This window comes from Arachis stenosperma, chromosome 3 (assembly GCF_014773155.1).
Source record: "Arachis stenosperma cultivar V10309 chromosome 3, arast.V10309.gnm1.PFL2, whole genome shotgun sequence".
Classification (NCBI taxonomy): Eukaryota; Viridiplantae; Streptophyta; class Magnoliopsida; order Fabales; family Fabaceae; genus Arachis; species Arachis stenosperma.
The window spans coordinates 145,784,183-145,800,770 of NC_080379.1; the positions used below are offsets into that span (position 1 = coordinate 145,784,183).

The 16,588-nt window shown below is 38.2% G+C and overlaps 1 protein-coding gene and 1 non-coding gene across 2 annotated transcripts; both read right to left on the minus strand.

Moving 5' to 3' along the window:
• Window positions 1-1,751: 1,751 nt before the first annotated feature.
• On the minus strand, window positions 1,752-13,898 carry LOC130966830 (uncharacterized). Its single transcript, XM_057891653.1, has 7 exons — window positions 13,871-13,898; window positions 12,911-13,754; window positions 12,541-12,763; window positions 11,904-12,423; window positions 2,406-2,558; window positions 1,963-2,275; window positions 1,752-1,920 (listed from the first exon to the last, which is right to left on the minus strand). Exons 1-7 carry the CDS (start codon window positions 13,896-13,898, stop codon window positions 1,752-1,754), a joined length of 2,250 nt encoding a protein of 749 aa, XP_057747636.1.
• Window positions 6,464-6,571, minus strand: LOC130972735 (small nucleolar RNA R71). The gene has a single exon (XR_009083898.1). It is a non-coding gene; the product is annotated as a small nucleolar RNA R71 (small nucleolar RNA).
• Window positions 13,899-16,588: the final 2,690 nt, after the last annotated feature.

Below are 16,588 nucleotides of genomic sequence, written 5' to 3' on the forward strand. Positions count from 1 at the left end.
TAGAGGGAATGAAGAACATGACAAGGCAAAGACTTTCTAGCGTTTTGTTGTAAAATTATCGGCACTATAGCTTTTTATTTATGACAATCTAATTTTCTTTTTCCCTGTATATTATAGGAAGAGATATGGTTTTTACTTTTTACAGAGGAGTGACGATGTATCATTATGTGGCCTCAATTTTTCGGTCCTTTTGGCCGTTTGCATATAACTTTTTTTAATGTGAAAAAGAAATAAAATGATATTGGGTCTTTCAAACTCTTGTTCAGGTGGCATGGCAGGTTACCTTGCATAGTGAATGAATAGGGGTTTTGAAGGCAATGCATATTTTTCACAAAAGGTTTTTGAAAAGTAAAAATCACAGTAGAGAATTAATAGGTTATATGTTAAAATGAAAATGCTGCAAGTTATTATGATTCAAATACGTTTCTATGTCCGTAAAAAAAAATCCACCATGTTTTGTTTTGCTGTGTAGACAAATGCTTTTGTGCATTGCTTTGTATGATTTGAAAATGGCAATATGTAGGAATGAAGGCGTTGATGAATTTGAAATATTAGGACCGGGACCATTGTTGCGCAGCTTTGCTAATGTTTTTTTCTCTGTGATTCATTAATAGGGGCATCAATATCAACTGTTAGATTTATCAACTTTTCCCTCCTTACTTTTGTTTGAGCAATCCTTGCAACACTTCTCTGACATTTTGTGTTGTTAGAAAAATTTCAACCTATTTTGACATCGATAATGAAATATATGGAAACTGCAGCTCACCACTTCAATAGAGATAATTTGTATGAGATAACCACAGATAAGTCGCAGATGATCCAGAAAACAAGCTCAGAAACTGTACAGCAAAAAATGAAATTGAAGGGTCTGACTTGAGCAGGTGGTCTTGCTGGGATTTTTATGTCTGAACCCTTCTTAGGCTAACTTATATCATGGTTGTTTAATGACATGAATGCCAAGGAGCTATTGTGTTGTTCTGTTCAATGAAGGGATTGAAAACTCAAATGTTGAATCTATTATTGGCTCCCCCAAATAATCATTTAAACTTGTTGAAGATATTGATGCAACATGTTCAGTTGGGAAAGCACTGTGTTGCCTTCAGATGAGCTATTTTATTTTCCCAGGATTCACATTTATTCATGTATCGGTAAGGAATATCTCTTTTTATTTTTTATTCTATTAAAATGAAAGAGGAATGGATGGATATTCATTGGTTCCATGTCAACTGCTCTTGCTTCATTTTGTTAAGACTGAGGTTTAAACTTTACTAGTTTTAAGACTCGTATCAGGTATGGGGACATAAAAGCAATAGCTTCTAAGCATAAATAACGGAATCCCGTTGTGGCAATATTCAACAATAGTATATTCGCAAACAGTAACTATAGTTTTAAGGAGACAGAATACAAACAACACCCTGAAAAGATGACCAAAGAGCCAAACAACAAACGTACCATTCAAAGCGGAATAGATTGTAGTAAGTTGACAAAAACCTCTTTGTAGACAACATTAATAGTATGATTTGAGACTGTGCCATTAGAGCCAACAACTAATATCTTCAAACCAGAATAACTGTTGACACTAGAGAATGCAACATAAAACTGACCATGAGTGAAAACAGGTCTTGGAAGATACACACCAACAGTTAGTGTTTGTCCCTCGGACTTGTTTATGCTCATTTTAAAGCAAAGCGCAATCAAAAACTGTCTCCAGGTAAACCTGGTCGGTAATGTTTCATTATTAGGGACCATATTTATCCTGGGATAAAGGCAACTTCACCAATATTACGACCTGCTAATATGACGCACTCAATGACATGATCACCAAATCGCCTAACTTGCATTCGCGTATCGTTGCATAGTCCATTAGATTGGTCAATATTGCGAAGAAGCATGACAGGAACATCAATTTTAAGAACTAACCTGTATTAAGGAATTCCAGAACAATTCAACGCATTCAACGACTCTGTGCTCATTGTGTATAATTCAGATTCTAAGTGACCATCTTCATTAAGCAGTGTGTTAGAGCCCAGGTAAACCTTTTCATTGCCAGGGATCAAAGACATCACATGATTATTAACTTCAGTCACAACATCAAGTGTTGGTGCCAATATACTCATGTCCTTAAAATAATCCACACTAGAGGTACGGAGTAAAATGTCAGGATAAACAAACAACACCAAATCGTGGAGACCCAGAGACTCAATATCCAATAGCAAGTTGTCTTGTATTCTAATCACCGATTCGCCATCAGTACTGTCTCCGAATAACTCGTCGCCTATTTGAAGCATCCAGTCAGCAAATTCCTCTAACTGTACATTGGATATCTTGCGGACCACGACCCAGTCTCATGTTTTCGGTCAATTGCAACACATGGCAAGATTACCACAAGTACGAAGCATTAATACACGCATGAACAATCTCTTCCCGGGAACCACGAGGAATCACAGGCAATATCTGACAGAAATCACCTCCCAGAACAACAAATTTTTCACCAAATGGAGCATTAGGATTATATCCATGATCAAAACGAAGAACATCCTTAAGGCACTTGTCGAGCACTTCAAAGCAAAATTTGTTTAACATAGGTGCCTCGTCCCATATAATTAATTTTGCAGATGAAATAAGATGTGCGAGAGGTGTGCCTTGTGATGAGCGGATAATTTGTACGCTTTTTGGCATTATTTTTAGTATGTTTTTAGTATGATCTAGTTAGTTTTTAGTATATTTTTATTAGTTTTTAGTTAAAATTCACTTTTCTGGACTTTACTATGAGTTTGTGTGTTTTTCTGTGATTTCAGGTATTTTCTGGCTGAAATTGAGGGATCTGAGCAAAAATCTGATCCAGAGACTCAAAAAGACTGCAGATGCTGTTGGATTCTGACCTCTCTGCACTCGAAGTGGCTTTTCTGGAGCTACAGAAGCCCAATTGGCGCGCTCTCAACGGCGTTGGAAAGTAGACATCCTGGGCTTTCCAGCAATATATGATAGTCCATACTTTGCCCAAGATTTGATGGCCCAAACCGGCGTTCAAAGTCACCTCAAGAAATTCCAGCGTTAAACGCCGAAACTGGCACCTAAATGGGAGTTAAACGCCCAAACTGGCATAAAAGCTGGCGTTTAACTCCAAGAAGAGTCTCTACACAAAAATGCTTCATTGCTCAGCCCAAGCACACACCAAGTGGGCCCGGAAGTGGATTTTTATGTCATTTACTCATCTCTGTACACCTTAGGCTACTAGTTTTCTATAAGTAGGACCTTTTGCTATTGTATTATCTTCTTCGGACATCTAGTTCTTAGATCATTTGAGGGCTGGCCTCACAGCCATGCCTAGACCTTGTTCTCATGTATTTTCAACGGTGGAGTTTCTACACACCATAGATTAAGGTGTGGAGCTCTGCTGTACCTCGAGTATTAATGCAATTACTATTGTTCTTCTATTCAATTCCGCTTGTTCTTTTACCAAGATATCACTTGTTCTTCAACTTGATGAAGGTGATGATTGACACTCATCATCATTCTCACCTATGAACAAGGTGACTGACAACCACTCTTGTTCTACAAGCATTCGAGGCTTGGTGAATATCTCTTGGATTTCTGATTGCATGATGCATGGTTGATCGCCTGACAACCGAGTGCTCGCCTGACAAACGAGCCAGCCATTCCGTGAGATCAGAGTCTTCGTGGTATAGGCAAGAACTGATGGCGGCATTCAAGAGAATCCGGAAGGTCTAACCTTGTCTGTGGTACTCTGAGTAGGATTCAATGATTGAATGACTGTGACGTGCTTCAAACCTGTAACCTGCTGGGCGTTGGTGACAGACGCAAAAGAGGGATTCTATTCCGGTAGGGGAGGGAACCATACCGGTGATTGGCAGTACTGTGACAGAGTGCGTGCATTAGCTTTCACTGCGAGGATGGGAGGTAGCCATTGACAACGGTGAAACCCTACACGAGCTTGCCATGGAAAGGAGTAAGAAGGATTGGATGAAGACAGTAAGAAAGCAGAGAGACGGAAGGGAAGGCATCTTCATACACTTGTCTGAAGCTCTTACACCAATGATATACATAAGTATCCCTATCCTTATCTTTTATGTTATTTTCGTTCATCACCATTATACATTTGAGTCTGCCTGACTGAGATTTACAAGATGACCATAGCTTGCTTCATACCACCAATCTCCATGGGATCGACTCTTACTCGCGTAAGGTTTATTACTTGGACGACCCAGTGCACTTGCTGGTTAGTTGTGCGAAGTTGTGTTTATGCCATGGTATTGAGCACCAAGTCTTTGGAGCCATTACTAGGGATTGTTTATGTTTTGAAAAGTATTGATCACAATTTCGTGCACCAAGTTTTTGGCGCCGTTGCCGGGGATTGTTCTTGTGTATGGACAACTGACGGTTCATCTTGTTGCTTAGATTAGGTATTATTTTTCTTCAGAGTTCTTAAGAATGAATTCTAGTGTTTCAAGGTGATGTTCTTATCATCACCAAAGCTGATTGATCATCATCAATTTAGCTCTTGAATGCAATGTCTTGCTGAAGCTTAGCTAGCTATGTCTAATTCCTTTAGACTAAAGCTTTAGACTAACATTGCATGATTCCTGGAATTCTCATTAAGAATTTTGATACCTTTATTTTCCTTTTCACTTAATTTTCGAAAAAGCACAAAAAAAAAATTACAAAATCATAAAAACAAAAAAATATATTTCTTGTTTAAGTCTAGTGTCTCATTTTAAGTTTGGTGTCAATTGCATGTTTCTGTTTTTCTTGCAATTTTCGAATTTATGCATGTGTCTTCATTAATCTTCAAGTTGTTCTTGATGATTTTCTTGTTTTGATCTTTGAATTCTATTGACTTGAGTGTTTTGTTGTTTCCCATATATACAAACTGCTAAGTTTGGTGTCTTGCATGCATTGTTATTTGATTTTAGTTGCATTTTGATTATTCCTCATTATTAAAAATCCAAAAATATTTTTTTATTTGTGTCTTTTCAAGTCAATAATACAGAGAATTGAAGATTCAGAACATACTGCAGAGGAATCACACAGAAAAAGCTGGGCATTCAAAAATGCCCAGTGAAGAAGACAGACTGGCGTTTAAACGCCAGCCAGGGCGCCTGGCTGGGCGTTTAACGCCCAAAAGGGTAGTAGTTTGGGCGTTAAACGCCAGAATGTGCACCATTCTGGGCGTTTAACGCCAGGATGGCAAAGAGGGAAGATTTTGTTTTCAAAATCATTTTTTTTTTCAAGTTTTCAAAGTTTTTCAAAATCAAATCTTTTTCAAATCATATCTTTTCAATCAAATGTTTTCAAAATCAATTTCTTTCCTTTTTCAAAGATACTTACTAACAATTAAGGATTTGATTGAACATTTTTTGCCTTTTCTGTTGAGGAAGGTTTTATGTTTGAATCATATATTTTCTTGTTAGGCAAGTCATTAATTTTTAAAATCAAATCTTTTTTTTTAAAAAATTGTTTTCAAATCATATCTTTTAAAATTGTTTTCAAATCATATCTTTTAAAATGTTTTTCAAATCATATCTTCTCAATCACATCTTTTTAAAACCAATCATATCTTTTTAATCACATCTTTTTCAAAATAGTTTTCAATCAAATCTTTTTAAATTTCAAAATCTTTTTCAAAAATCACTTTACTGCTTTCCCACTTTTGTTTTCGAAAATCAATTAGTGTTTTTCAAAATGTTTTCAAAATCTTTTACTTAATTTTCGAAAATTACTTCCCTTCTTCTCACATCCTTCTATTTATGAACTAACTCTATTCCTTAAATGCAAAATTCGAACTCCATCTTCTTTGATAAGTTCGAATTTTCTACTTCTGTCTTCTACCTTTCTTTTCCTCTAACACCTCAAGGAATCTCTATACTGTGACATAGAGGATTCCATATTTTCTTGTTCTCTTTTCTTTCATATGAGCAGGAACAAAGACAAAGGCATTCTTGTTGAAGCTGACCCTGAACCTGAAAGGACCTTGAAGCGAAAGCTAAGAGAAGCTAAGGCACAACTCTCTGTAGAGGACCTAACCGAATTCTTCAAAGAAGAAGACATGGCAGCCGAAAACAACAATAATGCAAGGAAGGTGCTGGGTGACTTTACTGCACCTACTCCCGACTTCTATGGGAGAAGCATCTCTATCCCTGCCATTAGAGCAAGCAACTTTGAGCTTAAGCCTCAATTAGTTTCTCTAATGCAACAGAATTGCAAGTTCCATGGACTTCCAATGAAAGATCCTCATCAGTTTTTAGCTGAATTCTTGCAAATCTGTGACACAGTCAAGACTAATGGGGTTGACCCTGAGGTCTACAGACTGATGCTATTCCCTTTTGCTGTAAGAGACAGAGCTAGAATATGGTTGGACTCTCAACCTAAAGAAAGCCTGGACTCTTGGGAAAAGCTAGTCAATGCCTTCTTGGCAAAGTTCTTTCCACCTCAAAAATTGAGTAAGCTTAGAGTGGAAGTCCAAACCTTCAGACAGAAGGATGGTGAATCCCTCTATGAAGCTTGGGAAAGATACAAACAATTAATCAGAAAATGTCCCTCAGACATGCTTTCTGAATGGAGCATCATAGGTATTTTCTATGATGGTCTCTCTGAACTATCCAAGATGTCTTTGGATAGCTCTGCTGGAGGATCTCTTCACTTGAAGAAGACGCCTACAGAGGCTCAAGAACTAATTGAGATGGTTGCAAATAACCAATTCATGTACACTTCTGAAAGGAATCCTGTGAACAATGGGACAAGTCAGAAGAAAGGAGTTCTTGAGATTGATGCTCTGAATGCCATATTGGCTCAGAACAAGATATTGACTCAACAAGTCAATTTGATTTCTCAAAGTCTGTCTGGAATGCAAAATGCACCAAGCAGTACTAAGGAGGCTTCATCTGAGGAAGAAGCTTATGATCCTGAGAACCCTTCAATGGAAGAGGTGAATTACCTAGGAGAACCCTATGGTAACACCTATAATTCTTCATGGAGAAATTACCCAAATCTCTCATGGAAGAATCAAGAGAGACCTCAACAAGGTTTCAATAATAATGGTGGAAGAAACAGGTTTAACAATGGCAAACCTTTTCCATCATCTTCTCAGCAACAGACAGAGAATCCTAAGCAGAACCCTCTGACTTAGCAACCATGGTCTCTGATCTAATTAAAACCACTCAAAGTTTCATGAATGAAACAAGGTCCTCCATTAGAAATTTGGAAGGACAAGTGGGACAGCTGAGCAAGAAAGTTACTGAACTCCCTCCAAGTACTCTTCCAAGCAACACAGAAGAAAATCCAAAAGGAGAGTGCAAAGCCATCAATATGGCCGAATTTGGAGAGGATGGAGAGGCAGTGAACGCCACTGAGGAAGACCTCAATGGGCATGCACTAGCCTCCAATGAGTTCCCCAATGAGGAACCATGGGAATCTGGGACTCAAAATGAGACCATAGAGATTCCATTGGACTTACTTCTGCCTTTCATGAGCTCTGATGAGTATTCTTCCTCTGAAGAGGATGAGTATGTCACTGAAGAGCAAGTTGCTAAATACCTTGGAGCAATCATGAAGCTAAATGACAAGTTATTTGGAAATGAGACTTGGGAGGATGAACCTCCTTTGCTCACCAAAGAACTGGATGACTTGTCTAGGCAGAAATTACCTCAAAAGAGACAAGACCCTGGGAAGTTTTCAATACCTTGTACCATAGGCACCATGACCTTCAAGAAGGCTCTGTGTGACTTAGGGTCAAGTGTGAACCTCATGCCTCTCTCTGTAATGGAGAAGCTAGGGATCTTTGAGGTACAAGCTGCAAGAATCTCACTAGAGATGGCAGACAACTCAAGGAAACAAGCTTATGGACTTGTAGAGAATGTTTTGGTTAAGATTAAAGACCATTACATCCCTACTGATTTCATAGTCCTAGAGACTGGGAAGTGCATGGATGAATCTATCATCCTTGGCAGACCCTTCCTAGCCACAGCAAAGGCTGTGATTGATGTTGATGGAGGTGAGCTGATCATTCAAGTGAATGAAGAATCCTTTGTGTTTAAGGCTCAAGGATACCCCTCTGTCATCATGGAGAAGAAGCATGAAGAGCTTCTCTCAAATCAGAGACAAACAGAGCCCCCACAGTCAAACTCTAAGTTTGGTGTTGGGAGGCCACAACCAAACTCTAAGTTTGGTGTTGAACCCCCACATTCAAACTCTAAGTTTGGTGTTGGGAGGTTCCAACATTGCTCTGAGTATCTGTGAGGCTCCATGAGAGCCCTCTGTCAAGCTGCTGACATTAAAGAAGCGCTTGTTGGGAGGCAACCCAATGATTATATTTTATATATTTTCTTTTGTTATTTTATGTTTTTTGTAGGTTGATGATCATAAGAAGTCACAAAATCCATTGAAAAAGCAAAAACAGAATGAAAAACAGGAAGAAAAACAGCACACCCTGGAGGAAGAACTCACTTGCGTTTAAACGCCAGTGAGGCTAGCAGTTGGGCGTTTAACGCCCAGTCTGGCACCATTCTGGGCGTTTAACGCCAGAAAGGGGCACCAGACTGGCGTTAAACGCCAGGAAAGGGCTAGAACCTGGCGTTAAACGCCAGAAATGGGCACCAGCCCGGTGTTCAACGCCAGAATTGGCACAAAACGTGATTTTGATTGCCATTTGGTGCAGGGATGACTTTTCCTTGACACCTTAGGATCTGTAGACCCCACAGGATCCCCACCAACCCTACCACTCTCTCTTCTTCTTCACCCATTCACCAATCACCTCTACCACTCTCCTTCTCCTCCATTTCTTCTTCTTCTTCTTTCTTCCTTTGCTCGAGGACGAGCAAACCTTTTAAGTTTGGTGTGGTAAAAGCATTGCTTTTTGTTTTTCCATAACCATTTATGGCATCCAAAGCCGGTTCAACTGAGAAGGCATGACCTCAAGCCCATCACTAAGAAGAAGATGGAGCAAACAAGAGACCCCTCTCATCATGAGATCCCAGAGATACCTCAAGGGATGCACTTTCCTCCACAAGACTATTGGGAGCAACTGAACACCTCCCTAGGAGAATTAAGTTCCAACATGGGACAACTAAGGGTGGAGCACCAAGAACATGCCATCCTCCTCCATGAAATTAGAGAAGATCAAAGAATCATGAGAGAGGAGCAACAAAGACAAGGAAGAGACATTGAGGAGCTCAAGCACTCCGGAGGACCTTCAAGAGGAAGAACAAGCCGCCATCACTAAGGTGGACCCGTTTTTTAATCTCCTTGTTCTTTATTTTCTATTTTTCGAATTTTTATGCTTATGTTTATCCATGTTTGTGTCTTATGATCATTAGTGTCTTAGTGTCTATGCCTTAAAGCTATGAATCCATCACCTTTCTTAAATGAAAACTGTTTTTATTACAAAAGAACAAGAAGTACAGGATTTCAAATTCATCTTTAAAACTAGCTTAATTGGTTTGATGTGGTGACAATACTTTTTGTTTTCTGAATGTATGCTTGAACAGTGCATATGTCTTTTGAATTTGTTGTTCATGAATGTTAAAAATTGTTGGCTCTTGAAAGAATGATGAAAAAGGAGACATGTTACTGAGGATCTGAAAAATCATAAAAATGATTCTTGAAGCAAGAAAAAGCAGTGAATACAAAAAAAAAAAAGAAAAAAAAAGGGAAGGAGAAAAACGAAAAAAAAAAGAGAAAGAGAAAAAGAAAGAAAAAGAAAGAAATAAAGTTGTGATCCAAGGCAATAAGAGTGTGCTTAAGAACCCTGGACACCTCTAATTGGGGACTTTAGCAAAGCTAAGTCACAATCTGAAAAGGTTCACCCAATTATGTGTCTGTGGCATGTATGTATCCGGTGGTAATACTGGAAGACAGAGTGCTTTGGGCCACGGCCAAGACTCATAAAGTAGCTGTGTTCAAGAATCATCATACTTAACTAAGAGAATCAATAACACTATCTGGATTCTGAGTTCCTAAAGAAGCCAATCATTCTGAACCTCAGAGGATAAAGTGAGATGCCAAAACTGTTTGGAGGCAAAAGCTACTAGTCCGCTCATCTAATTTGGAGCTTAGTTTCATTGATAATTTGGAGTCTATAGTATATTTCTTCTTTTATCTTATTTGATTTTCAGTTGCTTGGGGACAAGCAACAATTTAAGTTTGGTGTTGTGATGAGCGGATAATTTGTACGCTTTTTGGCATTATTTTTAGTATGTTTTTAGTATGATCTAGTTAGTTTTTAGTATGATCTAGTTAGTTTTTAGTATATTTTTATTAGTTTTTAGTTAAAATTCACTTTTCTGGACTTTACTATGAGTTTGTGTGTTTTTCTGTGATTTCAGGTATTTCTGGCTGAAATTGAGGGATCTGAGCAAAAATCTGATCCAGAGACTCAAAAGGACTGCAGATGCTGTTGGATTCTGACCTCCCTGCACTCGAAGTGGATTTTCTGGAGCTACAGAAGCCCAATTGGCGCGCTCTCAACGGCGTTGGAAAGTAGACATCCTGGGCTTTCCAGAAATATATGATAGTCCATACTTTGCCCAAGATTTGATGGCCCAAACCGGCGTTCAAAGTCACCTCAAGAAATTCCAGCGTTAAACGCCGGAACTGGCACCTAAATGGGAGTTAAACGCCCAAACTGGCATAAAAGCTGGCGTTTAACTCCAAGAAGAGTCTCTACGAAAATGCTTCATTGCTCAGCCCAAGCACACACCAAGTGGGCCCGGAAGTGGATTTTTATGTCATTTACTCATCTCTGTACACCTTAGGCTACTAGTTTCTATAAGTAGGACCTTTTGCTATTGTATTATCTTCTTCGGACATTAGTTCTTAGATCATTTGAGGGCTGGCCTCACGGCCATGCCTAGACCTTGTTCTCATGTATTTTCAACGGTGGAGTTTCTACACACCATAGATTAAGGTGTGGAGCTCTGCTGTACCTCGAGTATTAATGCAATTACTATTGTTCTTCTATTCAATTCCGCTTGTTCTTTTACCAAGATATCACTTGTTCTTCAACTTGATGAAGGTGATGATTGACACTCATCATCATTCTCACCTATGAACAAGGTGACTGACAACCACTCTTGTTCTACAAGCATTCGAGGCTTGGTGAATATCTCTTGGATTTCTGATTGCATGATGCATGGTTGATCGCCTGACAACCGAGTGCTCGCCTGACAAACGAGCCAGCCATTCTGTGAGATCAGAGTCTTCGTGGTATAAGCAAGAACTGATGGCGGCATTCAAGAGAATCCGGAAGGTCTAACCTTGTCTGTGGTACTCTGAGTAGGATTCAATGATTGAATGACTGTGACGTGCTTCAAACCTGTAACCTGCTGGGCGTTGGTGACAGACGCAAAAGAGGGATTCTATTCCGGTAGGGGAGGGAACCATACCGGTGATTGGCAGTACTGTGACAGAGTGCGTGCATAGCTTTCACTGCGAGGATGGGAGGTAGCCATTGACAACGGTGAACCCTACACGAGCTTGCCATGGAAAGGAGTAAGAAGGATTGGATGAAGACAGTAAGAAAGCAGAGAGACGGAAGGGAAGGCATCTTCATACACTTGTCTGAAGCTCTTACACCAATGATATACATAAGTATCCCTATCCTTATCTTTTATGTTATTTTCGTTCATCACCATTATACATTTTGAGTCTGCCTGACTGAGATTTACAAGATGACCATAGCTTGCTTCATACCACCAATCTCCGTGGGATCGACCCTTACTCGCGTAAGGTTTATTACTTGGACGACCCAGTGCACTTGCTGGTTAGTTGTGCAAAGTTGTGTTTATGCCATGGTATTGAGCACCAAGTCTTTGGAGCCATTACTAGGGATTGTTTATGTTTTGAAAAGTATTGATCACAATTTCGTGCACCACCTTGCCTTATATTACAAATGGAATCTTGGTTAACACTGAGTGGAACTTTAAAGCGTGAATGAGTAGTTTGCCCATTAGGCAACAATAGCGCTGCAATGCCACTGGATGGCACGTTTAGAACAATATGACCTTTCGACCTTATTGAAGCGGAAAGCGCATTCCATAGAAAAGTCTTTCCAGTTCCACCACATCCATAAACAAATAAAAAACCACCTATGCCATGACTGACTGCATTGAATATTGTGTCATACGCGACACGCTGGTCTCGATTCAAGAAGGAAAATAAATCAATAGAAATACTTGCCAACTCGATCTTATTGAAATTGAGCTCATCAAAGTAGACTGTGTCAGGAGATTCAATGGAATCCACCAAATTCGAAAACGGCAAGTCAATAAATTCTTTAAGCGTCCTACCATTCAGCTGCAATAATTTTTCAATTTTGGCAAGAGTGGTGGACTTGATCTCATCAGTGAATGCTCGAAATTTAAACCCATAATAGAAGAGGTTAACATCACAAACTACTTCGCCATAGTGCTAAAGAATAAATCCATAAAAGACAGCAGTATAATGAAAAAAGAAAAGGGCGGTTTTTAAATAACTAGATGCGAATTTGGCAAAATAGCAAAATAATTGTGCGAAAAAAATGCAAACTTCACCTAAATTATGTCTCCTATCAAACATCGTGTCATCTGCACAATGTTGCCAACATTGTTCCCAGACTATGTCGGGGCGGACCATGTTATTTGACATCAAAAGCATTGCAAACAACCTCCTGATATAATTTGGTGAAGCCCACGAACTGGCTTCATTAATTGCATCAATAAATTTTCTGTCATCTTGTAACAGCCCGAGAGCATAACAGGCTTCTTTAAATCTGTCGTACACAACGCCACCAACAGAACGAATATTAGCAAATCTCTGGCACCCTTTTTGATAGTTCAATAACAAACGAAGATAGTACTCCTCTCCATGCGATTGAGGAATATGTGTGAGACGACCAATCACATGCCATTGCTTTCACGGCTTCCATATATGCCCCTGCTTATCCCAAACAAAACACAACGGCATCTCCGCGTAGTTAAGGGTACGGGCAGCATCAAAATCCTTGTTAGCCTTCAACCATCCAATTAACATACTATCCTTTGAAATTGCAGTCTCGATTACATTTTCAATAAGCTGATGATCTTCGTACAAAACATTCTGTTCATTCGGCAAGTGGAATGGAAGGCGTATGACGTTAGGCTTTTTGAACTGAATCTCAAACCCAAATAGCCTCCAGGATGCCTCGCAGGCATATATATATCGGCAATCGTAGTAATTTTGGATTTCATTCACAGTAACAGCTGAATCATCTGAACCATGTGATAGGAAAAACGAAGTTGTGATACAGTCATTACCTTTGTGCACGTACTTAAACAAATACTTTATAGCTGACGTCTGGAAAGTGTACTCAACATTTATGTGACAACCATACTTAAGAAGCAACGTCACATTATAGGGAACAATGAACCAATTGTCAATGTTAACATTTTTCTTGCTCGTTGTATGGCCATTATCCGAACATTTATACTTTGGGAAACCTGCACTGTCTATGGCTGTTTTCTCATGGAAGACCATTGGATAGAACTTGGAACACTTTTCGTTAACCATACATGAGCTGCTCCTATTTATAACCCCACAGGGTCCATGAACCATGAACTTTTGGACTAATCTGTGTATCTTAGGTTGCAGGTGTTCGTTAGGTATCTCAGTTGAGATATGATGGTCAATATCATCGGAGGATCGAGGCTTCTCATTTGGCTGAATAAAAAACAAAATGTAACAGTAGGGAAGGCCACGCTTCTGGAATTCAACTATGTAGACAACTAAATCAAAGAAAGGGAAAAAAAGAATACGCTATGTTAGGAGACAAATAACAAATGATAAAAAAAGACTAATCCGCTATTGTGAACTTGAAATAGACTCAATGAAGAATGCTTACTTGCTTTTGGCTTTCCAAATATATCCATTCTTTAAGTCTTTTAGTAATTCGTCTAACTTGATCTTAAACACTTTAAATATGATATCCGGCCTGTCACTTGGCTTTAATGAATATTTAGCAACACATTTTTTAACTTTATTCCACTATGGGTTACATGTGATAGTAATAAAATAGCTAGGATAACCGGCATATCTGCATATAACAAATGCATCTTTGCAATTGTTATACATGTATCGGGGACCACCGACAAAAGATGACGGCAGGATAACTCGTTTGCCAGTTCTAGTGTAAACCCCCGTATTTTTAGAAAATAAATAATGAATTATTTATAATTATATATATGATTTTCTTTTTAGAAAGATTATGAGACTTCATGTTTTAAATTAATTTGGTTTTATATAAATTTCAATTATAATTAGATATTTTTGATTTATTGAAATTAATGGTTCTTGCTAAATTAAAATTCAAAATTTTAGTAATTGGAAATAAAAGAGAGTTTTGTATATAATTTAAATTAAATAATTAAAAGTTTTGATTAATATTATTTATTTATCTCTAAATTGTAAATTAGAGTATTTAATTAAAAATAATTTGTAATTTGAAAAATAAAATAGTATTTTTAAAATGAATTATTATATTAATTAAATTTAGTTTTAAATTAAAACTCTACTCAAACCCTAAATTCCCAATTCTAAACCCTAATGCCTAATCCACTAATCCTAATCTTAATTTCTAAAACACCCACACATGTATACCCCTCCAACCACCTGTTCATTCTTCAATAAGCCATAATTTACTCTTTCTCACCGTCACACCGCTTCCCCTTTCTTCTAAAATGCTACCATACAACAATAGAAATAAAAAGCAAGAAAGAAAAGAGAGAGATATGAGAGTGAAGCTGTGACAGGGAAGGAAGAAGAGGATAGGGAGGAGCTGCGCCACCACTGTGAGCCTTGGGCTCGCCGTTCATGCCCGTCACATCGCCGCTCAGCTGCGTCCAACCCACTGCCAGTCGCCGCCATCGTCGCCAACAACAGAGGAGAGAGAAAGAAGCGAACGCGAGGAGAGAGAGAGAGAGAGAGCGCCGAAGAGAGAGAGAAGCCGTGCCAGCCCCTTGCTGCCGTGCCGCATCGCCGTCCAAGGGAGGAGGAAGGCCGCCGCAGCTGTTGCGAAGCCACCGTCTCCATTAGTTGCTTAGCCTTGTCTCTGTTTTTGGTTCCCTTTTTGTTTGCCGAAGTCGCTACTGCCATGATGGTGGCCGTGGGGTTGCATGTGCTTAAACAAAGCTGTTACTGCTGCTGCTCCATTCCTTTGTTCTTTTCAAGTTTTAGTAAGTTGTCCTTATCCCCAAACCCTCAATATTACCATTCTGCTTCCATGGTTGATTGAGAATGTTGAGATGTTAATATGTTAGGGTTATGCCAATACCACTACAAATTGTTCGATGGCATTGCTATTACTGATTCGGTTTAAAGCTGTTGCTGCGAGTTAGAACGAAGTTGGAGTCATGCCTAACCTTGTGGGTTTCGACTAACTGAGGTAGGGAATTTGTTTTAAAAGTAAAGGTTTTAACTTATGAATGCTACTATTAAATGAGTAACTGCAAATGGTTTATGGTTGCTTTGTGTGAATAATTGACGGAATTGAGTTGAATTATAACTGTAGTTAGTGATTGATTTGATGATTGTGCGTACTGAATGTTGTAAGGGATAGAATAAATGGTGTTACTTTTGTTGCTGAGCTTGCTGGTGTGAATTGATGAGTTATTATGTGTTTGAATGATGATGAGTGTATATGGAAAATTATGCTTGGCATAGTGTAGAAAAGAAAAGGGTTTGATGATGCTTAAGTACTTGACATCCTGTGAATTATTGATTCTGGGTTCTTGGGCTGTGTTGGCAATGAAGACAATTTTGAAAACCTGGAAAGAGGTTAAACGTGTGATTTTGGAAGGGTTATAAGTTCAAATGTGGTTTTTGATAAGTAAGGTTGTTGAAAATGCTTAAGGCAGAATTTCTGCATACATGACAGTAGAAAGAATCAATTTCTAGGAGCAGCCTAGGTCATATATTTGAATGAAACTATTTTTGCATGAAACTTTAATGTGTTTTGAGTAGGGGTGTTCATGGTTTGGTTAATCCAAAAACCAAACCAGTTTTTTGGTTAATCAAAAATATAGTATTGATTAATTAACCAAATTGGTTTTAAATGATGAAACTGGTTATTAACCGGTTAGTAAAATTTAAAATCGGTTTTTAACCGGTTATTAAAGCAAAAACCAGTTTTTAAAAAATAATCGGTTTTTATATTAAAAAAAATGGGTTTTTATACCAAAAAACCAGTTTTTACACCAAAAAACCAGTTTTTATACTAAAAAATTAGTTTTTATACCATAAAATTGGTTTTTACATGTAAAAATAGATTTTTACACAAAAATTAATATTTTTACATGCAAAAACCCACATTTTTAAACATTTTTTTAATCTAATTTTTTTTCTTTCTAAATGATACGAGTAACATTTGTAAATAATGAAATCCCTTCCATTGCTTTCGTTCCTTTTTCTTTCTTATCTCTTTTCAACATTTTTTATAAATAATTTTTCTAATATAAATAATTTTCTTTCTAAATGATACGAGTAACTTTTTCTTATCTCTTTCTTTCCATCTCTCTCCTTTTCTCTCTCCCTCCTCTTCTCTCTTCCTTCTCTCTCTCTCTTT

Bases quoted from the DNA above. Each gene is read 5' to 3' on its own strand.
- LOC130966830 (XM_057891653.1), bottom strand. From the start codon at position 13,898: ATGGATATATTTGGAAAGCCAAAAGCAA. The intron at 2,559-11,903 runs GTAATATAAGGC...TTTGCTTTGAAG, and splicing joins TGTTAACCAAGATTCCATTT to TGCTCGACAAGTGCCTTAAG. The intron at 2,276-2,405 runs GTATTAATGCTT...TGCTTCAAATAG, and splicing joins GGAAGAGATTGTTCATGCGT to GCGACGAGTTATTCGGAGAC.